The sequence below is a fragment of the Elephas maximus genome, chromosome 9 (genome assembly GCF_024166365.1).
Source record: "Elephas maximus indicus isolate mEleMax1 chromosome 9, mEleMax1 primary haplotype, whole genome shotgun sequence".
NCBI lineage: Eukaryota > Metazoa > Chordata > Mammalia > Proboscidea > Elephantidae > Elephas > Elephas maximus.
Genome location: NC_064827.1, coordinates 81,552,243 through 81,575,773, shown reverse-complemented (window position 1 = coordinate 81,575,773; position 23,531 = coordinate 81,552,243). Strand labels below are relative to the sequence as shown.

The following is a 23,531-nucleotide window of genomic DNA, read 5'->3' as shown; positions in this document are numbered from 1 at the left end:
TTTCCTTTCATCTGGTTTTCCCACCCCTTGGTCAGATTTTTATAATCCTCCATAAAACTAAGGATTACTTAAAATCATTAAAACCAACCTGGTTTAAACTGAATCCTCACGCCAGCGTCATTCTGGATTTTTTTGATCATTTCTCCATTTCTTCCTATTACAATTCCAACAGCAAACCTAGGCACAGACACCTAGACACAGAGAAACAAAACCTCAATAGAGCTTTTACCAATCTGTTTTTTTTTATAGGGTAGATTTTTATTCCATTTCACCTCATCAATTAAACAGACTTCCAAATTTGATCCAGTCGCAATACAGGTCACCAGGAAAACCTGGACTTTGATCTGTTAACTGGGCAGCAGGATAAACTTTGAAGCAAAACCTTAAGACCAGCAAGAATGGCCCCCATGCCCTGGCTCCCCTTGCTATGGGTCAGCTCTGTCCTGGGCACTGCAGAGAGCAAGGGCAGACACTGTCCCAATCCATCCTCAGTCACCTTGGGAAATGGGTGTAGTCTTACGATTTTGAAGATAGACAAAAGTTAAATAGCTTGCTCAGGGTTAAACAGTTCATAGAAGTGAGACCTACATCTTTAAATCTAATCTTGTTTCCCTATAACCTTGTCATTACATCATACCTCTATACTGCCTCCTCCCATTCGAGAGCTGAAATCGCTGCGAACACCCCGAAAGTCAGCTTGGTCTTTTTCTCGGATGATCTCTAGTACCATTTCTCTTGCTTGCTGCATAAACACAAACAAAAGGCAGTATGAAAAGAAACGAACAGAAACCCTGAAAAAAGACATGATACCAGGTAACATTTCAAGAACTTCCCAACTTGGGCTTAAAAATTCAGCTGTTGGAGAGCTCATATGCTGTAACTTATGAGACAGGGATAGGCTTGTGGCGAGGGATGCATATACCAAACCTCAAATGAAATGTTCTTATTGCCCAATTGTTCACACAGATCAGGGTCCATCCTCTTTTAGGCCATAGTTGGGCCAACACATCCGTGCTTGACAGAGCATGATTATTATTAGCACAGCACTCTGGCGGGTGTCATCTACAATTCCTGACTGAGAATGCTAGGGGACAGCAGCACTAGAGTCCACAAGCCAGGGTGTATGAGCAATGTGAGGAACGACTACATGCAATCTGATTCTAAGGCTACCTGCTTATATCAAAAGAGGTTGGATTCTTTGCCAGGGGAAGACCCTTGGGTATGAGCCTGGTTTGCAGGAAGGAAATGAAGGGTTACCTCACTGACTGGAGTACAAGGAAAGATGTCAATCCTATTTTAAACCGTTACTTTATATATGTACCTTGATAAAAAAGAAACTACCAATCCTCTCAATTTGAGTTTAGCTAATGACAGTTAAGAATTGGGAAATATTTTGCCAGTGACTAGTAATCTTCACTGGATCAAAACCCAACGTTCCTAAAGAGGAACAGCTATCTGGCTCATCAAGGTGCACTACTGGGAGCTGCTGTAAATGCAGTGATGGAAAGGCAGGCATAGCCAGCGGGAAACAAAGTGCATTCGTACCTTCTTGGGAACAGGTACAATCCTACGTCCAGAGCCTATTCACATTCCTGCTAACAACAAGAACCAGAGTTGTGGAACTACTCCAAGTGATTTAAAACTAAGCCCCTTACTGATTTCAGCAACTGGGGCTGTCTTCTCTGGCAGGGAATTCAGGACATAAGACACATGCTACAAGCGCACACACACGCCTTGTACGGCTCTGGCACTTTTGCTCCCCTCTATCCCCAGGTGAAAATCCTACAAAAACGGACCACTGGGCTAGAAAGAGAACAAGCACACAGAAGCTAAAAAGAGCTGCCCTCTGAGCTGACCACAGGTCAACAAACGTAAAAGTACACATGATCAGCGCTAGCCAACAAAACCTGTTGTGATGTCAGAAACGTTCTGTACGTGCGCCGTCCGGTACAGCAGTCACTATCCTCATGTGGCTACCGAGCACTTGAAATATGGCCAGTGTAAACAAGGAACTGCACTTTAATTTAATTTTAATTAACTTAAATACCCCCATGTGGCTACTGGCTCCAGTACTGGGCAGCACAGCTCTAGATTGTTCTCATCACCAAACCTGGTTTGGGAAACAACTTATCTTAAATAAAAGAACATCTACTTTTATAATCACTTGAGGGAGATAAAAACTCTAGAGGTTACCATCAAGTTATACCCCCACATCCAGGATCAGCATGAATCCAAATTTTCTTTCCTACCTGTACTTTAAACGGGTCTCCAGTGATTCGAAGAGGCTTGTCTGCTCCCGTTGGCAACGGACCATCCTGGATCATGACCATTTTCACACCTGTCCGCTCCTGTGGGGGAATACACACCAGCACAGTCCTTACTGTCACGAATAAGAGAAGGCAGGAAGGCATGAGAAGCTGGACTGGGTCAGGTAATGTCCACAATAAATTCCAGGTCCCATCTACCACAAAACACTGCCACTCTGACCTGGACAACGGAGCCTGAATTCTTGAATGTGGACATATGGGTCATGCTAGAGAACTTCCTTTCCAAAACTATTCTTTCTCCTCTTTTTTTGGTGCCCAAAACATCTAAATATTTTTATTAAATGTTAGGCACTGAGCTCAGAGCTCTACTTAAATTATCTGATTAGAATGCACACACAATTACAAGAGGGAGGGGCTGTCATCTTGCTTTTTCACAGATGAATAGGGAGGGCTCTGACAGAAAGCTCCCAAGGTTACAGAGCTAATGAATGGTGAACCAAAATTTGGATTCTGGAATACCAAATCCTAAGTGCTTAGATATGACACTATAGTGCCTTTCATAATCCAAGGACGAGGTTATGAGAAAGCATGCAAGGCAAGCCACAACCCCTTACCTGCAGCTTCAAAATCCCAAATGCTCTGAGACCAAGTTCGTTCACAACTAATTTGGCAGCAAAACTAAACTGAATGCACATTAAGCATATTTTTAGTTTCTCTCACTGAGTGTGACTATTACTGAGTACATCCCACCTGAATTTAGAGGCCATCTCAAGAATAGATTTGATGCATTGAACACTAATGACCAAAGACCAGATGAGTTGTGGGATAACATCAAGGACATCATCTATGAAGAAAAGCTAAAGGTCATTAAAAGGATGGGAAAGAAAGAAAAGACACAATTGAGTGTCAGGAGAGACTCAGAAACTTGCTGTTGAACTTAGAGTAGCTAAAACGAATGGAAGAAATGATCACGTAAAAGACCTGAACAGATGATTTCAAAGGGCGGCTCGAGAACACAAAGTATTATAATGAAATGTGCAAAGACCTGGAGTTAGAAAACCAAAAGGCAAAAACATGCTCGGCATTTCTCAAGCTGAAAGAAATGTGGAAAAAATTCAAGCCTCAAGTTGCAATACTGAAGGATCCTATGGAGAAAATATTGAACTACGTAGGAAGCATCAAAAACTGGAGGGAATAACAGAGCCACTGTACCAAAAAAAACTGGTTGATGTTCAACCATTTCAGGAGGTAGCATATGATCAAGCACTTATGGTGCTGAAGAAGTCCAAGCTGCATGGAAGACACTGTCAAAAAACAAGGCTCCAGGAATTGACAGAATACCAGTTAAGATGTTTCAACAAACAGGTGCAGTGCTAGAGGTGCTCACTCATCTATGCCAAGAAATTTAGAACACAGCTACCTGGCTGACTGGCTGGAAGAGATTCATATTTGTGCCCAATCCAAAAAAAAGTGATCAACAGAATGCCGAAATTATTGAACAGTATCATTTATATCAAACACAAGTAAAATTTTGCTGAAGATCATTCAAAAGCAGCTGCAGCACTACACTGACAGGGAACTGCCAGGAATTCAGGCTGCGTTCAGAAGAGGATACGTAACGAGGGGTATCACAGCTGATGTCAGATGGATCCTGGCTGTAAGCAGAAAGATGCTGACCTGTGTTTTATTGACTATGCAAGGCATTTAACTCTGTGGATCATAACAAATTACGGATAACATTTCGAGGAATGGGAATTCCAGAACACTTGATTTTGCTCATGAGGAACGTGTACATAGACCAAAGGCAGTCGTTCAAACAAGGCGTAGCACATGGTTCAAAATCAGGAAAGGTGTATGTCAGGATTGTATTCTTTGACCATACTTATTCGATCTGTATGCTGAGCAAATAATATTTGAGAAGCTGGACTATATGAAGAACAGAGCATGAGGACTGGAGGAAGGCTCATTAACAACCTGCAATACGCAGATGACACAGCCTTGCTTGGTGAAAATGAAGAGGACTTGAACCACTTACTGATGAAGATCAAAGACCGCAGCCTTCAGTATGGATTACATCTCAACATAAAGAAAACAAAAACTCTTACAACTAGACCAAGATGCAACATCATGGTAAACAGAGAAAAAATTGAAGTTTTTAAGGATTTCATTTTACTTGGATCCACAATTAACGTCCACAGAAGCAGCAGTTAAGAAATCAAATAACATATTACACTAGGCCAATCTGCTACAAAAGACCTTTTTAAAGTGTTAAAAAAAAAAAAAAAAAAAAAAGACACCTTTTCAAAGATGTCACTTTCAGGACTAAGGTGAGCCTGACCCAAGCCATGGTATCTTCAATTGCCTCACAAGCATATGAAAACTGAACTATGAATAAGGAAGACCAAAGAACTGATGCCTTTGAATTACGCTGTTGGTGAAGAATATTGAGTATACCATGGACATGGACTGCCAGAAGAACGAACATATCTTTCTTGGAAGAAGTACAGCCGGAATGCTCCTTACAAGTGAGGATGGCGAGACTACGTCTCACATACTTTGGACATATTAACAGGAGGCATCAGTTGGTAGTGAAGGGCATCAAGCTTGGTAAAGTAGAAGGTCAGTGAAAAAGAGGAAGACCCTCAAAGAGATGGATTGATATGGTGGCTGCAACAATGGGCTCAAGTATAAAAACGATTGTGAAGATGGTGCAAGACCAGGCAGTGTTTCATTCTGTTGTACATACAGTTGCTGTGGGTTGGAACTGACTCGACAGCACCTAACAACAACTCACATTACAATCAAAGCAATCTTAACAGGGCTTCACCGCTATTATGGTTGCTGAGGGTTCACAGGTGTGCCCCCCAGGGCAAACTTGCCCCAGTACTTGACTTCATACTTGGCATCATGCCCAATTACAGGAAATGTTCAGAAAATATCTGTTGAGTGCTGACTCTCACAGCTGATGTGGGACCCCTTTGGCAGAGTCTTTGAGGGACATCTCTGCACCATGGTGTGCTCTGCCAGCCCAGCTAGGGAAGGTCAGTGCTTGGGCAAAACCTCCCAAATCAAGAAGGGGAAGACCTTTTTATAGGCAGCTGCTGTGCTTTGTTAAGGGCTCACATACCTGCAGCTGCTTTATTGTTTCCCCTCCTTTGCCGATGACCAGACCCACTTTAGATGCTGGGATGAGAATCTCCTGGATTGTGCTGTTTCCGTCTATGTCATTATGAAAGCCAGGTCCATTCCGACAGCGGTCCACAATCTGCCCCAGGAGCCGCTTGGCTTGTCTTTGGGAGGGAAAAGAACCACAAGAAAACCAACATTAAAGGCATCCTCTAGGAACTCAAGAAAGGGAAACTGTACCAGGGATAAACACGGAGTCAAGGCAGCCCTCCATCCGGCTCCAGCTCCTGCCACCACAACCTGGGAGGTCTCTTTGCCATCCGCCACACTACTAGGCTGGAATTTAAAAGCAAAGCACACCACAATACCAACATTCCAACATGGGCCTGAGAAGCAGGCTGTTGCCAGACACAGCCCACTCTCAACAGCTTGCCCTCACCCACGCGTAAGTCTTGTATTCATTCCACAAACATGTGTCATCTTCTATTAGAATGTTAGCTTCTCTGGGGTGGAGCCCACCTTTTATACCTTTGTGTATCCCTCTGTTCCCCCAATCCAGCACAACTCTTCTCACAGAGTATATACTCAAAACACATTGGTTAGGTAAGGGCAGGAGAGAGAACAATGAGAGAGATGGGAAGAAAGCAAGGGTTAGTAGTAGCCATCATCTGAACTCTTAAACACTAAATTTCTTGTCCAAAACCAACCAAACTGCTCTATGACTTTTAAGCTACGGCTACGAATCACCAGTTTGGTTTAAAGGGGTGGGAAAAGGAGGAGGCAGTGCTTCTGAGGCAGCTGTATATTCATATATGTCTGCTTTGTGCCTTTCGTGTCAGCAAATTCATGGCCCTGTATTTCATGAGGAATACTATTTCAAAATGGCTTTTGTGTTTTTTGGCGGGGGGAGGGATGGGGACAGAGACTGCAACGCTTAAATAGTACAATCCAGTCTACCAATGTCATTTGTTGGCCCAATTTCCTTTTCTGCACCAGAATCTTCCCTGGCCGTTATTTATATTATTTATTTTTCAAATTACCATACACAATCCATTTTTGGTTTTTCCTCTAATAGAGAAGAATTCAGCCACTAAACAGGCTGACTGTACTGCTCACTGAGGAAAACGGAACTGTTACTCTTGATGTTATAATCCTATTGCCTCAACTCCTTGGGTAGAACACGAAGTAGGAATGGTCAGAAGAGTAAGAAAGAGAAGGTAGGAAATAGATGTTGCCTTTTGTAGTCTTCAGCCCTTTGTGTACAGAATCAGCCTCAGGTATCTTCTTAGTTACAGCAGCTTTTTAATATTTTGCTTGTGTACTAGATTAACCTGTGTTGGAAGAAAAATGTCTTGACTCCAGCAAAACCATCCAGCTTGACCTATAATGCACACCTGCCAGTGATATTTATTCTGGTTCACTGGTTGCAATGTTACAGGAGAACAAGAGAATTCAAACTCATCTAGGCTCCCTGGGAAATGAAACAATAAAACAGCCCTACCTATTGAGCCAGACATAATCTTAGCACCCCGTCCCTAAATGCAACACTACTCAATAGATTGGAAAAGGAAAGCAAGCAGGTTCTAAGTTAGTATATCTCTTTTCCCCAGGAGGTTCTTGGATTTATGAGGCCTGCATCTGGTACAAGTCTCTGAGTGTGTGTGTACCATGGTAGGAAAGCAATGCCAGTCTTAAAGGCTGTTGCAAAGACCCCAAAAGTCAAGACACCTTTCTGGCCAGTCCGTTTGGCCCTCTGGAGTGGAGCGGCAGCCATGCAGAATCAAATTCATTTGGTTCACAAATATCAGAGAACGGCAGAGGAATCAGCCCAGGCAAAAGACCTGGTACTAGCAAACTTAATGGTTTACAAAGTGATAGGCTTACTAATTCAGACCTGCTCAGGTAAAGGAGGTGTTAACAAGAAAGAAGGTAAGTTGATTAGAGCATTCAGATGGGGTGAATGTACACTCTTGAGAACCTGGTTTATGAAGGAGATGTGACAGCAGCTATGAGAAATTTTGTAGGACTTGGAAAAAAAAAAAAAGTGGTATCCTGTATGTTTAAGGTAACAGAAAAACTCCCCTGGCGAGGCAACCTCCCAGATCTTCTTATATGTAAGCACCTGCTTTTGTGGTCAGGACTGCAGCACAGATCAACAGTGTTTAACAGCTTTGCCCTTCCATTTCTCCCCACTTGGGGAAGGAGGAAGAAGAGTAAAAGAAAAAGTAAATAAAATAAACTTACTCAATACTTTCTGGGGTTCCGGTAAGTACACAGGGCCTCTCTGGAATCCCAGAACTCTCTATAAGAAGAATCAAGAAGATGAGGTGTGTTGGTGGGCATCAGGCAACTGTGTACCTTTGCCTCTGTGTACAGACTGTCTCTCTGTCGCTGGTTTCTAAACCAGTCCCACAGAAGCCCAGTCTCCCAGAAAAAGACAGTCTGCTTCCATTTGTAGAGAGACTCATAAGCTGGTAGCTCTACAACAGATTCTCAAAGTAGAAACATGTCCAGCAGCGGAAGCTGGGAGGACAGCAGAGGTCTATGAGTTGGTCCTAATTTCCAGTCTCAGTATCATTTCTGACCGACTTGTGTGGTGATAACTGTGAGTCACTTTACCATGATACTCTTTAATTTCTCCATATGTAGAACAGTTTAATGTTCATTTGTTTCCAAATAGCTGAAGCACACTAGTAAAGAATTTAATGATACGCACGTCAGGATTATTACCAGTTACTGCATAAATATCCCAAGAGATCAGTGACAGCTAAGTGGACCATTTTACAAGAGAGAAAAATCTCATGTTCCAACACCACACATTATGCTTTACTTTGTTCCAAAAACAAACAAAAAAGGCTTCTTATAATTCTTCCTCAAAAAAAAAAAAAAAAAAAACAAAAAGGGAAATAGCTAATAGCAATTACTTGCCTTCAAGACACTGTAATATTTATCTTTTTAAATAACAAACATTCCTTTAGTCAAATGTCCTCCAAACACCCTCCTCCACCACTATGGAAAGAGGTTAAACTCAAATTAGATGATAAAACTTCAAATAAAATGAAAATTGTTCTTCAATCCGTATCTGCATGGTAAAAATGAGCCCAAGTGAGAAAGGGCCTAAAATGTGTTTAACTCATTCTAATTCAGCCGGCGCCCCTCCAGCTGGCCCCTGTCTACAAAGAGAAGGGATGATCTAATCCAGGGGAAGCCAGTGTGCAGTCCCCAGCAGTTACCCCAAAGCCACAGGACTCCTGCAGACCCTACTACGTCTGTGTAACATTCTGGTGCAGAAAACAGAGGTCCTAGAGTAGCAGGGGCTTGGGAAGGGGCCACGGCTGGCCACAGAACTGTGGGAGGATCTACCTGTGAAGCCAGATGGGAGGCCTTGTCTCTGGGCCTGCTTCTGCTCTGGGTTTTCTGTTTCTCACCTGGGAATCCAGCCCCAGAAGTGCAAGGAAACCAGCAGTTGCATATACTTACCCAAGCCCCTAAACTTTTAACCAACAAGCAAAGATTCTGAATGTGAAAATTTTGCAAAATCCAGATTTCTACTAAACTGAGATGTATGAAAAAAGCCCTTACCTGAAGCAATCTGAATTTTGCAACCAGATTCTGCTTGAATCCGTGAAATCTGCTCACCTCCCCTGCCGATAACTGAAACAAATCGAAAAAGGTCAGAAAATGCACCCTTCATTCCATATTCGACCATGCATGAATGAATGAATGAATGAATTCAGCAAACATTTACACTTGGCTCACGGCATTACAAATCAAATTGGCCTCGGTGAGCCCATCTCAACTCTTTAGGCGTTAAAGCAACAGAAACTTTATGTGAAACACAGCAGACAGATATAAGGTACTCTGGCTAAACGGGGAGGGGCCGGGGGATCTGTGCCCCAGAGCTCTGGTCTCTGCCTCAGCCTGCAGGCACTACAGCAGTGCTTCGGGCCCTCGGGAGCGCGGACTGAAGAGCACTCCACCACAGGCGGCACTTACAGTGAAACAACTTTACACAAAACAACAGACCGGGATTAGGGAAAAATGGATCATGTGGATACTTACTAAATCCAACCATTTTATCAGGCACTTTGAATTCTTCTGTTATTACTGCCCTAAAAACACAGAACATTTTGGGAATAAATAAATAAAGAGATTTGCACCCATTTTAGCTTCCTAAACTTTCCATTTGGCAATACTGGAAGATAAAGACTTAAATAATACCAACTTGGCTAACAAATCCAAAGGCACCCAGAAAAAAGTGTCATATAATGAATCCCTTGGTCAATCAGACCTTGGAAAAATCGAGCCTTCCTATCTCCTCTAGTTTTTCATTAAACCATCAACTCTAATGAGTACCTTTTTTTTCATATAGCTAATCTCAACGCTGCTTAATTTATTCCTTGTTAGGTCCTTTCTAATCAATGAGTCATTAATCCCAGGGCACTTAAAAGATCCTTGGGGGCTTTTGGAGATGTTTAGAGTTCTATTGCAGTAGCCTCTCCAGATGAAGAGAGATTCAACTTTTCTTCAACATTCCTTGTTTTCTGGTCTTTTTATTGCTTTCTGGCCTCCCTCTAATTTATCTGTCTGTTAAGGTGAGATGCCCCAAATGGAACCAGTATCCAACGGTGGCCTAATCAGTGTTGACCAGGATAGAATAATTACCTCACTTACTCTGCAAGGTACTTCTGTTAAATGCTATCCCATCCATTATGTGCCTTTATTTATTTATTTATTTATTTTAACAACCACTGTACTGGCTCTTTCAAACAAACCTTCAAATTTCCCATACAGTGTATTGTGGACAATATCCAATTTGCCCAACACCACAGAAAGCAATTAAATCTAAACATTTACCTTAGAAGGATGCTAAATGCAAGTAGTTAAAAAAAAAAAAAAAAAAGGCAGGCATTTTTAAACTTCTCTCACACAGCTGGATTTTTACCCGTCATGGAACGTATTTTTAAGGCAAGTGCAGCACTTAGAAGAAATGCAATAACATAAATAGCACTTGCCACTGTCTCATTTTGATGGGAGCAAACAGAGACTATTCTCCTTGTGGAGTTTACATCCTCAGGTTTACATATGTGCAGGAATTTTCTCTCCCTCTTGAGATACACACATTCACTCTAGAATCAGGTAATTTCAGATGTCCTAATTAGTAACACTGTGGACAGTAATGCCAAACCTTGGCTTGCCTGATATATCCTGAAACAGACACTGGGTCGCTGTTGGAATGTGTCTCCTTACACTGCTGTGCAGGATAGCAGCGTTCCTGTATGTTCGTGCTCCTGAGCAGCCACAAGGTTGCTGCTCACATCATGTGTAGCACAAGCCGCCTACTCTCAGAAAATGTTACTGAGGCATTTACTAGAAGGGGTTCAACGCTACAGCAATAGAAAAGGACACAAAACTCGGGCCTCGGAAACAACTTTAGCAGACTCTCTTTGAGGAAGAAATACCAAGATGAATTGCTTTGGGCTTCATGAGAAGACAAGGCTCTATTATAAATGCAAGTCTGAAACTTGTCTAATACACAAAGTACAAACATTTCGGAAAGTAAAATCCCAACTAATTATGGCCTTAGAGGGAAGTTAGCATTTTTTGATACTAACAATAACCTCAAGTTTAAATTAATTCATTAAAAAAAAAAAAAAAACAACAAAAAACTCCCAAAAACAACACAAAGAAAACAAACAACAACAACAAAAAAACCAGGATAAACCTCTTGGTTAATTAATGCCTGGTGATTTCTTGACCCCTTTTCCACCAACATTTATGTAGAACACAAGAGACATTAATTGTATCACTGGTAGTGAGAGTTAAGGATAATATGTTACAATACAGGATACATAGCACGAGATTTCATCCATTACAGAACAGAAGCTCTGGCATAAAGAGCTTCCTGTATATCTTATCCTTTTTGAAGGACAACATTGTTATCACAAATTTCCTACGTTATAGACTTTTTAAAGCTCAGAGGTCTTTATAGCTTCCCAAATCCGAAATGTTTAACAGAAGGCTGGGAACGGAAATTGAGACAGGGAAGAATCAATTGAGAACTTTCCCAAGGTTCTCTGGCACGTCCCTATTGCTACAGTAGGGGGTGGAACCTGGCTTCTGGCCTCCAAGACCCATGCACCAGCCATCTACCCACACTCCTTAAGTACCAAAAACATCTTGGAAAAGCCCAACAACTCAGACACTTCTCCAAGACTTCTTCGTTTTTTTCAAATGAAGAGCTAAGGATTCATAAAATACTGGGAAAATCATAAAACCAAGGGGTTCAAATTTTCTCCTTTTAAATTACATGTATGTCCGTAGAAAGAGCAACTCCAACATTCCGAAAGTCTTTTAAGTTTACATGTGATAATGGCTGATTTTTAAGACCTTCCATTAGTTTATTCCTTGAGCTCATACTGCCTTGGAAAGGGATAGCAAAAAACTTGGGTCTTAAAGAAATATAGCCCACGGTTTTTCACACTCTCAACCTCTGACTTTCTAACACTCTAGTACAGATGGTGGATCAATAAACAATTAGAAATGATCAATAAATAATAAAACATAACCCACTGCTTACCTTTGATGTACCAAGGCCCCTAACTGGTTACCTACTGTGGCAAAGAGAAAAGAAAAATCAAAGCATTAGCACGGACAAACTAACTTCATCCTTACACGAGTTCTTACCATTTCAGGGGGAAAAAAAAGACAGAAAAGAAAGCAAACAGTAATTTAGGCTCAGTGGCTGAAATGAATGCGTTACATGATATGAAACAGGAGGGGACGTCTTGATCAACACAGTCTCTAACCCAGTGTCCAGCTGAACGCAGGATAAGAAATTGATCTGTGTGTCCACATGCTGAGAGGCCTGGGAGAAAATCCTGCTCGCCTAAATCCCTCTAACTTCCTACCTCCCTCCTGCTCTCCATCCAAACTCAATGTGAAGACAGAGAGGATTCCTTCTTTCTCTTTTTTAAAACAAATTAGAAGATTTAACCTCCTCGGAAGCATTGTTAAGGACTGCCCCATGGCAGCTGTAGTCACTAAGAACAGACAACATATGTCCCTGCTAGCCACGGGGGAGGGAACATCCCTCCGTCCACCCCTCGCCCCCTGCAGGAGAATAAGTATCTCAAGGAGAGGATCTGGCCTCCTCCCTCCCTGGGCCTCTTCACTGACCTCACCCACCAGAGCAGGCCTTATGCAGTGAGCACTAAGAGTGAGCAACTACCTTTCAAGCCCGTTTCACAGAGACAACAGTGCCAAACAGCCTCTTATTACTAAAACCAACTCTGTAATCACATTTCCTCAAAACCACTTTAGCTATGCTTTTTGTTCCAGTTTCTCCTCTTTCAGCTATTGATGAGTGTCTCCTTCGCCAGTCATCAGCAAAAAGGATTCCGTGGTGTTTCTCTTTTGGAAAATGCAGCCCAAGAAATATAGTCAGCAGACAAGGAAGGGTATAAAACCAGACACATTACAAGGCGAAGGAATGAACCTTACAATATACTGAAAAGAGTATTCACAAATTTATCTTTGGGGAAATTTATTATAAGGACAGATTTGAGGTTAGCAGGAAAGGACAAATTACATCAACTTCAAGACAAAGAGAGAAATGACTTGACATCTGAAATGTAAGATTCCAATGCTAGTCTTTCTGTTTAAACTTAACCTTGTCATCCTTTGACTGGACAGTAGTTGGTCAGGAAAGGACAAGGGAAGAGAAATCAGATCATGACATTTTAAAAGGAAAAGAAAAAGCATAGAGGAATAGTGTTAGCAAAAAGTAAACGAAGCTACTGAGTCAATACCATATTTCTTCTGGATCAATAGGAAGATAATGGTCTGCAGCCAAAATATTGACACTACACACTTATTAATCTGCTTATCTCAGGGATAAGAGAATTTTTTTTTACTGACTCTTAAAATTTTCTTTTTGCATATCCAGTTTGAACATAACAAATGTTCTTGCTTGGGATAGGTAGTCTTCAAGTGTTCCATTCCACACGAAAGCTGGACAATTACCAGCTGAGGAAAGGAATCCTCATTATACACTCAGCCCCCAAAGGAAGTGAGAGGAAATGTCTACCACCTAAGGCAGAGGGTATGAAAAAACTTACTCAAAAGAGGATGTCAATGGCAGAGTGTCTTCTCATTTGGTAGAATGTTTTTTTCCCATGTAAGGGACAAACTTAGCTTTCCTGGTTACTGTCCAAATCCCTCTCTTAGTGGATAAAGAATACACGGGAAACAGAGAAAATGTCTTGTAATGATGAGAACACAAAGGAAAGGCACCTATTCCCCAAATAGGGCAATGTGCTTGGACCTCAGCTCCTGGTCCACTGTGTGTTTGTAAGAGATGTCAAAAGGCTGATGATCGTCAAATATTTCTGCTTCAGTCAGAAAAGCCAGAGAAACAGAATAAAGACAATGCTACCACAAAGAACGTCACGAGATTCACGACAACATTCACAAGGCTCCTGTTCAAAAACTACTCAAAATTTTGTGTTCATCACAAAAATGGAAATTCCTTTTGTTCGCAAAGTACACGTCACAGGTGCTGCACACATGGTATCATTTCTGACAGCCAACTGCTCCGCTGACAAAGGAGGTGCTTACAAGGATCGAAAATAAAAGTGCATGCACCATCATCCCACAAATAGATGGACTGCTGAGAGCCACACCACCAAAGAATGAAATCAAATTCAAATCCAGATTCAGCTCTGAGTTGGCGGACTCTTAAGAAGGACAAATCATCTCCCTCCTCCATGCGAGAGGATGTAGCCCAAGGCTGAAATGCATGATTGAAAGTTTCATTCCTTTCGGAAACATTCCCATTTGGTGCCTAAAAATGAGAACCAGCAGTTAGATAAGTGGGCACTGGGCACTCATACAGCAAACTGAAAATGTCCAACTCTGGGAACAGGGGACCTTTCCCTAGTCTTCATGGTGGAGAGGGGTCAAACTAGGGAGGCATACGGGAACACCTATCATGGTCAATTTAATGGTAACTACAGCCATTTTACTACCAAAAAGGAAAAATACTGAATAAAATCAGCCCTATTTCCTGTGGATGGTGCATGCTGGCTGACAACGCTTCATCTTGCTTCCAAAGCTCACCTTAGCTGGATTCTGGCACATGTGCGTGCACCCACACACCCAGAGTTTTCATTTCATTGTCTTGCACACTATAGAATAGCAAGCTGCCTGGGTTAGGGAAAAATGAGCTTCCCATAGAAAATGTTCATCCCACAATATAAGAAATTCTTTCTGAAAAGTTATACTCTGCCAAATTCAATAATGATCTTTTAAAAAATAAGGCAGCCACACATTTTTTCCCGCTAGTGAGGAGACAAAGAAGTCTTCATTTTTCTCCCCCAAAAGAAATGCCAAGAAAATATTACCAGGAAATACACCCAACTTTATAACATCATCTATTTTAATGGTAAAACTGCTCCCCCGCAAAAGTCCAAGCTACAAAAGCACCAACTGCTTCCCACAACAGCACACCAACGGTGCGCAGAGCACTGCACACAGAAGAGTAGACCAGGGGCAGGTAAGCGAACTGGTCAGTATGGAAAATGCCCGCAGTTTGTTATAAAGGCTGGCAACCAGAAATAGATAAATCAAACCTTCCTCCTCAGATTTTGAAAACATTTCTCCCTCAAGCCTCTTCCTTGGATTCTGTCTCTTTTGACTCTGACCAATGCCTTTCCAAACCCTGGCTAAGGGGAGTAATGCTCAGTTATCTGTAGGGATTTCTACAGTTTTCAAAGCATTTTTAAGAAGTTTTTCTCCCAGAAACAATACAAAGGCTTCCTGTGTTTGAAGGCCGAAACTCTCGCCCCAGGGCCACTAAACACTAGTATGTGGAGTTCAGCTTTAAAGGCCCTGGGTAAATAATCTGTCACCAATTTTGCAAATAATTTTTTTTTAAAAGTGAGAGCGAATTCAAGTTGATCTCAATAATGTCATTCTCACTTGCAGTCTAATGTGCTTTTGAATGGAAAAGAATAACACTCGCTAACAATAGGGGCCTTAACTACATTAACTCAGTCCTGAAAGCCCGAGGGACAGTGCTGTTGTTCCCAGTCCCTTTTACTGATGAGAAAGGTGCAATTACACCTGAGCCCTCAGAACAGTGCACAGACACGGTGCCCACGTAAGCTCTGTACTCATTCATGCTTCCCTGCCCTTTATTTTGGGAGTTTCAACACTATCATTGTTTAATTCTGCAATATTAATTCTTTGGGTCATTCATCCCACAAATCGGTGCCTTCCACATGCTGGGAACTGTGCCAGGATCTGGGGATAAAATGGTGAGCAAGGCAGTCTTTGCCCTCAAGGAGCCTGGCATCTAGCAGGGAAAACATTAAGCTAAACCCCCCATCAGGAGCAACCTAACCTAGTCCCCACGGATGCTGATGTGTGAAGAAACCCACTCCCCAGTTCAAACGCCTATCCAAGGCCTGATGCAAGGAGTACTCCTGGAGTAACATTAAGAGTAAAAATACTTTACGATATTATAGCAGTAAGAACTTTACATGCATTATTTTCATTTAATCTAGTGGTCATGAAATCAATTTAGGAGGTCATGACCAGCTTTACTAAAAAATGAGATAAAAAATAGGATGTACCACATATAGGAACGGCATGTGTTTCATAAATTTTTTATTTCAGTTATGTATTTATGTGTTTAATACATGTGTACTAAGTCTGATGGAAATGAGAGTATTTCTCACACTGTGAGAGGTATTTTTAAAAGCTTGAAAATAATTTTTTATGAGAATATATGAAATAAGTATTATTATTTCCATTTTAAACGTGAGGAAAACAGAGGCTCAGAGAGGTTAAACAATCTGCCCAAAGTCACACAGCTAACAACTGACAGAGCTGGGATTCAGACCCTGATCTATTTGACTTTGGAGTTTACATTTTCAAGTACTACACTTTTCTGATATATGAGACAGAAATATGGGTTTGAGTCTTCCTTCTGTCACTTATTTGTCCTTGGTCAAGTCACTTATTTCTCAGACTTTAGTTTCCTCATCTATGTGGTAAGGAAGTTAAGCTCCAGGGTCCCTTCTAGCTATGATCCTTTCTTATTCTAAACAGAGATTTCCATACCTCCCATCCCTAATTCCTGGCAACCACTAATCTGGTCTCCATTTTAAAAATGTTATATAAATGGAATTATACAGAATGTAACCTTTGGGGATTGAGTTTTTTTCACTTGGTATATTTCTCTGGAGATTCAACCAAAGTTGAGTGTATCCATAGTTTGTTTCTTACTACTCAGCAATAAAAGAAGCAAACTATGGATACACTCAACACTGGATGAATCTCCAGGGAATCATGTTGAGTGAAACAAACAAAAACAAAAAACTGTCAGTTTGTCATATTGTGGGGGCTTGCATGTTGCTGTGATGCTGGAAGCTTTGCCACTGGTATTCAGGTACCGGTAAGGTCACCCATGGAGGACAGGTTTCAGCTGAGCTTCCAGACTAAGACAGACTAGGAAAAAGGACCCAGCAGTCTACTTCTGAAAAGAATTAGCCACTGAAAACCTTATGAATAGCAGCAGAACACTGCCTGGTACAAGCGCCGGAAGATGCGCCCCGCGGGTTGGAAGGCACTCAAAAGACGATTGGGGAAGAGCTGCCTCCTCAAAGTAGAATTGACCTTAATGACATGGATGGAGTCAAGCTTTCGGGACCTTTGTTTGCTGATGTGGCATGACTCAAAATGAGAAGAAACAGCCGCAAACATCCATTAATAATCGAGACGTGGAATGTATGAAGTACGAATCTAGGAAAACAGGACATTGTCAAAAATGAAATGGAACACATAAACATCAATATCCTAAGCATTAGTGAGTTGAAATGGACTGGTAATGGCCATTCTGAATCAAACAATCATATGGTCTACTATGCCAGGAATGACAACTTGAAGAGGAATGATGTTGCATTCATCACCAAAGAGAACATTTCAAGATCTATCCTGAAGTACAACGCTGTCAGTAATAGGATAATACCCACAAGTCTACAACGAAGATCAGTAAATACGACTATTATTCAAATTTACACACCAACCAAGATGAAGAAATTGAAGATTTCTACCAGCTTCTGCAATCTGAAATTGACTGAACATGCAATCAGGATGCATTGATAATTACTGGTGACTGGAATGTGAAAGCTGGAAACAAAGAAGGCTTGGTAGTTGGAAAATATGGCATTGGCGATAGAAACCATGCCAGAGATCACATGATAGAATTTTGCAAGACCAATGACTTCTTCGTTGCAAATGCCTTTTTTCACCAACATGAACGATGACTACATGGACCTCACCAGATGGGATACACAGGAATCAAGTCAACTACATCTGTGGAAAGAGATGATAGAAAAGCTCAATATCATCAGTCAGAACAAGGCCAGGGGCCGACTGTGGAACAGACTATCAATTACTCATATGCAAGTTCAAATTGAAACTGAAGAAAATCAGAACAAGTCCATGAGAGCCAAAGTACAACCTTGAGTATATCCCACCTGAATTTAGAGACCGTCTCAAAAATAGATTTGACGCATTGAACACTAATGACCAATGACCAGATGAGTTGTGAAATGACATCATACGTGAAGAAAGTAAGAGGTCATTAAAGACGGGAAAGAAAGAAAAGACCAAGATGGATGTCAAAGCAGACTCTGAAACTTGCTCTTGAACGTCGAACAGCTAAAGCAAAAGGAAGAATGATCAAGTAAAAGAGCTAAATAGAAGATTCAAAGATGTCAAAGGAGACTCTGAAACTTGCTCTTGAACATCGAACAGCTAAAGCAAAAGGAAGAATGATCAAGTAAAAGAGCTAAACAGAAGATTTCAAAGGGTGGCTCAAGAAGACAAAGTAAAGTACTATAATGACCTGTGCAATGAGCTGGAGATAGAAAACCATAAGGGAGGAAAACGCTCAGCATTTCTCAAGCTGAAATAACTGAAGAAAAAATTCAAGCCTCAAGTTGCAATAGTGAAGGATTCTATGGGGAAAATATTAAATAATGCAGGAAGCATCAAAAGAAGATGGAAGGAATATACAGAGTCATTATACCAAAAAAGAATTGGTCGATGTTCAACCATTTCAAGAGGTAGCATATGATCAGGAGCCGATGGTAATGAAGGAAGAAGTCCAAGCTGCACTGAAGGCACTGGTGAAAAACAAGGCTCCAGGAATTCATGGAATATCAATTGAGATGTTTCAACAAATAGATGCAGCGCTGAAAGTGCTCACTCATCTATGCCAAGAAATCTGGAAGACACCTACCCGGCCAACTGACTGGAAGAGGTCCATACTGATGCCTATTCCCAAGAAAGGTGATCCAACCGAATGTGGAAATTATAGAACAATATCATTAACATCACACACAAGCAAAATTTTGTTGAAGATCATTCAAAAGCAGCTGCAGCAGTATATCGACAGGGAACTGGCAGAAATTCACGCTGGATTCAGAAGAGGATGTGGAACCAGGGATATCACTGCTGATGTCAGATGGATCCTGGCTGAAGGCAGAGAATACCAGCAGGATGTTTACCTGTGTTTTACTGACTATGCAAAAGCATTTGACTATGTGGATCATAACAAATTATGGATAACACTGCGAAGAATGGGAACTCCAGAACACTTAATTGTGCTCATGAGAAAACTGTACATACATCAAGACACAGTTATTTAGACAACAAGGGGATGCTGCATGGTCTCAAGTCAGGAAAGGTGTGTGTCAGAGTTGTATCCTTTCACCATACCTACTCAATCTGTATGTTGAGCAAACAATCTGAGAAGCTGGACTCTATGAAGAAGAACAGGGCATTAGGATTGGAGGAAGACTCATTAACAACCTGAGATATGCAGATGACACAACTGTGCTTGCTGAAAAAGTGAAAAGGACATGAAGCACTTGTTGATGAAGATCAAAGACCACAGCCTTCAGTATGGGTTAAACCTCAACATAAAGAAAACAAAAATCCTCACAACTGGGCCAATAAGCAACATCATGATAAACAGAGGAAAGATTGAAGTTGTCAAGGATTTCATTTTCCTTGGATTCACAATCAACACCCATGGAAGCAGCAGTCAAGAAATCAAAAGGCAGTGAAATTAGTCAGTTGCAAAAGGACAAATTATGTATAAGACCACTATTACAAGAACTTGAGAAATAGTTACAACTGAGAAGAAAACATGCTTTTGTGGTTATGAGACGGGGGAGGGAAGGAGGATGGGAGAGGGACATTCACTAATTAGATAGTAGATAAGAACTACTTTAGGTGAAGGGAAATACAACACACAAGGGAGGTCAGCACAACTGGACTAAACCAAAAGCAAAGAGGTTTCCTGAATAAACTGAATGCTTCAAAGGCCAGTGAAGTAGGGGCAGGGGTCTGGGGACCGTGGTTTCAGGGGACATCTAAGTCAATTGGCATAATAAAATCTCTTAAGAAAACATTCTGCATCTCACTTTGAAGAGAAGCATTTGGGGTCTTAAATGCTAGCAAGCAGCCATCTAAAATAACACAAGCAGCCATCTATGATGCATCAATTGGTCTCAACCCACCTGGATCAAAGGAGAATGAAGAACACCAAGGACACAAGGCGATTACGAGCCCAAGAGACAGAAAGGGCCACATGAACCAGAGACTACATCGTCCTGAGACCAGAAGAACTAGATGGTGCCCAGCTATAACTGATGACTGCCCTGACAGGGAACACAACACAGAACCCCTGAGGGAGCAGGAGAGCAGTCGGATGCAGGCCCCAAATTCTCATAAAAAGACCAGACTTAATGGTCTGACTGAGACTAGAAGGACCCCAGTGGTCATGGCCCCAGACCTTCTGTTGCCCCAGGACAGGAACCATTCCCAAAGCCAACTCTTCAGACATGGATTGGACTGGACAATGGGTTGGAGAGGGATGCTGGTGAGGAGTGAGCTTCTTGGATCAGGTGGACACTTGAGACTAGGTTGGCATCTCCTGCCTGGAGGGGAGATGAGAGGGTAGAGGGGGTTAGAAGCTGGTGAAATGGATACAAAAAGAGAGAGTGGAGGGAGGGAGCGGGTTGTATCATTAGGGGGAGAGTAATTGGGAGTGTGTAACAAGGTGTATATGGGTTTTTGTGTGAGAGACTGACTTGATTTGTAAACTTTCACTTAAAGCACAATAAAAATTAAAAAAAAAAAAAAACTACCAAAAGATACATTGCATTGGGCAAATCTGCTGCAAAGGGCCTCTTTAAAGTGTTGAAAAGCAAGGATGTCACCTTGAAGACTACGGTGTACCTGACCCAAACCATGGTATTTTCAATTGCATCATATGAATGGGAAAGCTGGACAATGAATAAAGAAGACTGAAGAATTGATGCCTTTGAATTGTGGAGCTGGCAAAGAATACTGAATATACCATGGACTGCCAAAATAACAAACAAGTCTGTCTTGGAGGAAGTACAAACCAGAATGCTCCTTAGAAGCAAGGACAGCAAGACTGTGTCTTACATACTTTGGACATGTTGTCAGGAGGGATCAGTCCCTGGAGAATGACATCATGCCTGCTAAAGTACAAGGTCAGCAGAAAAGAAGATGACCCTCCATGAGATGGACTGACACAGTGGCTGCCAACAATGGGCTCAAGCATAACAACGATTGTGAACATGGTGCAAGATCGGGCAGTGTTTTGTTCTGCTGTATAGAGGGTCACTATGAGTCGGAACCAACTCGACGGCATCTAACAACAACAGGATTCCATTGTTTGGATGTACCACCATTTAACCACCTGTTGAAGGACATAAAGGCAATTTCCAGTTTGAGGCTATTATGAATAAAGTTACTATGACAATTCATGGACAAGTTTTTGTGTGAAACCAAGTTTCCATTTCTTTGGGGGTAAATGCCCAGGAGTGCAATTTTGGGCCGTACGGTAAATGCATGTTTAGTTTTATAGGACGCTGCCGAATTGTTTTCTACAGTGGCTGTACCATCAAGATGTGTTTTTAAAAGTTGCTTAGGGAATTCAGGTGCCCAGCCACAGTAGACAGCCCCTTTAGTTCATATGTTCCTGGAAAGAATTTTGAAAAACTATGAATCCCCTTTTAACTTGACATCTAATTCCCGCCTCCAGCCCCACAGGTTTAAAACTTGCAAAGAATGTGACAGATACTGCACATGAGCTTCAATTATTTTTCACTGAAACACTGATGTAGCAGATTTTGCTCATTCGTTTTTATGGAAAATGTTCACTATTCAACCTACTTTGCTAAGGCAACTGTCAAACCAATCAGATTATATTTTGCCAAGAAAAAAATCATACTTCCTTTTTTCAACTCACGTGTACGTGTTAGTATGCATTCCCATGACTACCACCTCACTTCTGAATTCTAATTCCCAAGTGGATGAATAGAAGGACGGAGGGAGAGAGGCATGAAGCTTTTGCCATCAGTTGTTATCTACATAAAATTAGACCCTGATCCTCTCAATATTTCTTAGCAAAGCTCTCTATGCTTTGCTATCTTGCGATTTTCCACCCAGAATTCTTGACCAGCTCTTCTGTTTGAGGATTCTACCATTCCAGGTGATGTATCACCACAAACGAAAGAAGGAAAATGTAAAAAGGAGCACAGAGAAGAGAGGGGCAAAATGTCTAGCACAGGCCCACTTCTCGGGAAGACCAGATTTAGGGAAGAGGACGTTCGGAAGCTGAAGTGCTGAAAATTGATTCCTTTAAGCCTATTCATGCCGACCTAACCCCCGTGAAGTCTTCACGTACCCGGGCTTGAAGATCACTGCTCGACGTCCCTGATTCATTTTACCTACTTCGTAAAAGGCAAACTGTCCCCCTACCCCACCAACCCGCAGGAGCTGGGTTTTGGTCTTGGCTTTTCATCCCTGCAGCATCCTTCATTCAGGAAAGCATTTAACAACTCTGAGCATCACTTTTCTCTTTCCAAAATGGAGACTGGTACTTACAGGCAGCAAGAATCTCGATCCTCATCACTGTCTACCGTTGGCACCTCTCACCCCTTCTTTGCCCCTTGCCAGGAGGTTTTTTTTTTAACTGTCCTCCTCACTCCCCTCCCGTTTTCCTCCTCCTCTTTGCTCTGTGTCACATGTGCTGAAACAACACTTGGAAGGGACCATATAAACATTCTATTGTGGTCTTCCTTGCAAGTAATTCATTGGACAGTATACCTAAGAAGGCTTCTTTCTTCACCCTACAAGGATATACTCAAGATAAAACAAAACTAAAATGTATGGTGCTATATAACAATCAAAAGTTGTCTTTGGGAAAAAAGACAATGCAGGCATACCTTCAAAGTCCCCTGTGCTGCCTTCCTTCAACCCAATGGCTGAATAGTGCTGTATTTATCAGCCTTCTAGTCCCAGTGCCATTCCCTATATAGAGAGCAGAGAGAGCCCTCAAGAATGAGTGAGGCCTGTTTGGTCCAATTATAAAAAGGTCAAGGGGGTGGGAATGTAAAATGGTACAACCACTTTGGAAATCTATCTGGCGTTATCTTAAACAGTTAGAAATAGAACTACCATACAACCAGAAATCCCACTCCTCGGAACATACCCTAGAGAAATAAGAGCCTTCACACAAACAGATATATGCACACCCATGTTTATTGCAGCTCTGTTTACAATAGCAAAAAGCTGGAAGCAACCAAGGTGTCCATCAACGGATGAATGGTTAAATAAATTGTGGTATATTCACACAACGGAATACTACGCATCGATAAAGAATAGTGACGAATCTGTGAAACATTTCATAACATGGAGGAACCTGGAAGGCATTATGCTGAGCGAAATTAGTCAGAGGCAAAAGGACAAATATTGTATAAGACCACTATTATAAGATCTTGAGAAATAGTATAAACTGAGAAGAACACATACTTTTGTGGTTACGAGGTGGGGAGGGAGGGAGGGTGGGAGAGGGTTTTCTACTGATTAGTTAGTAGATAAGAACTGCTTTAGGTGAAGGGAAGGACAACACTCAATACATGGAAGGTCAGCTCAACTGGACTGGACCAAAAGCAAAGAAGTTTCTGGGATAAACTGAATGCTTCAAAGGTCAGCGGAGCAAGGGCGGGGGTTTGGGGACCAGGG

The 23,531-nt window shown here is 41.7% G+C and overlaps 1 protein-coding gene across 3 annotated transcripts in view; it reads right to left on the bottom strand.

Annotated features, from left to right (window-relative positions):
* The window catches only part of FUBP3 (far upstream element binding protein 3), a 59,105-nt gene that overhangs the window by 16,497 nt on the left and 19,077 nt on the right, over positions 1-23,531 (bottom strand). For 2 of the 3 annotated variants that reach the window (XM_049896992.1, XM_049896994.1), the window contains exons 3-10: positions 11,974-12,007; positions 9,456-9,505; positions 8,976-9,047; positions 7,638-7,695; positions 5,395-5,557; positions 2,250-2,348; positions 638-742; positions 89-191 (exon numbers count right to left, since the gene is read on the bottom strand). In XM_049896992.1, coding sequence (XP_049752949.1) covers positions 89-191; positions 638-742; positions 2,250-2,348; positions 5,395-5,557; positions 7,638-7,695; positions 8,976-9,047; positions 9,456-9,505; positions 11,974-12,007 — 684 coding nt within the window. The remainder of the gene's footprint in view (positions 1-88; positions 192-637; positions 743-2,249; positions 2,349-5,394; positions 5,558-7,637; positions 7,696-8,975; positions 9,048-9,455; positions 9,506-11,973; positions 12,008-23,531) is intronic. The other variant, XM_049896993.1, reaches the window with a different exon arrangement.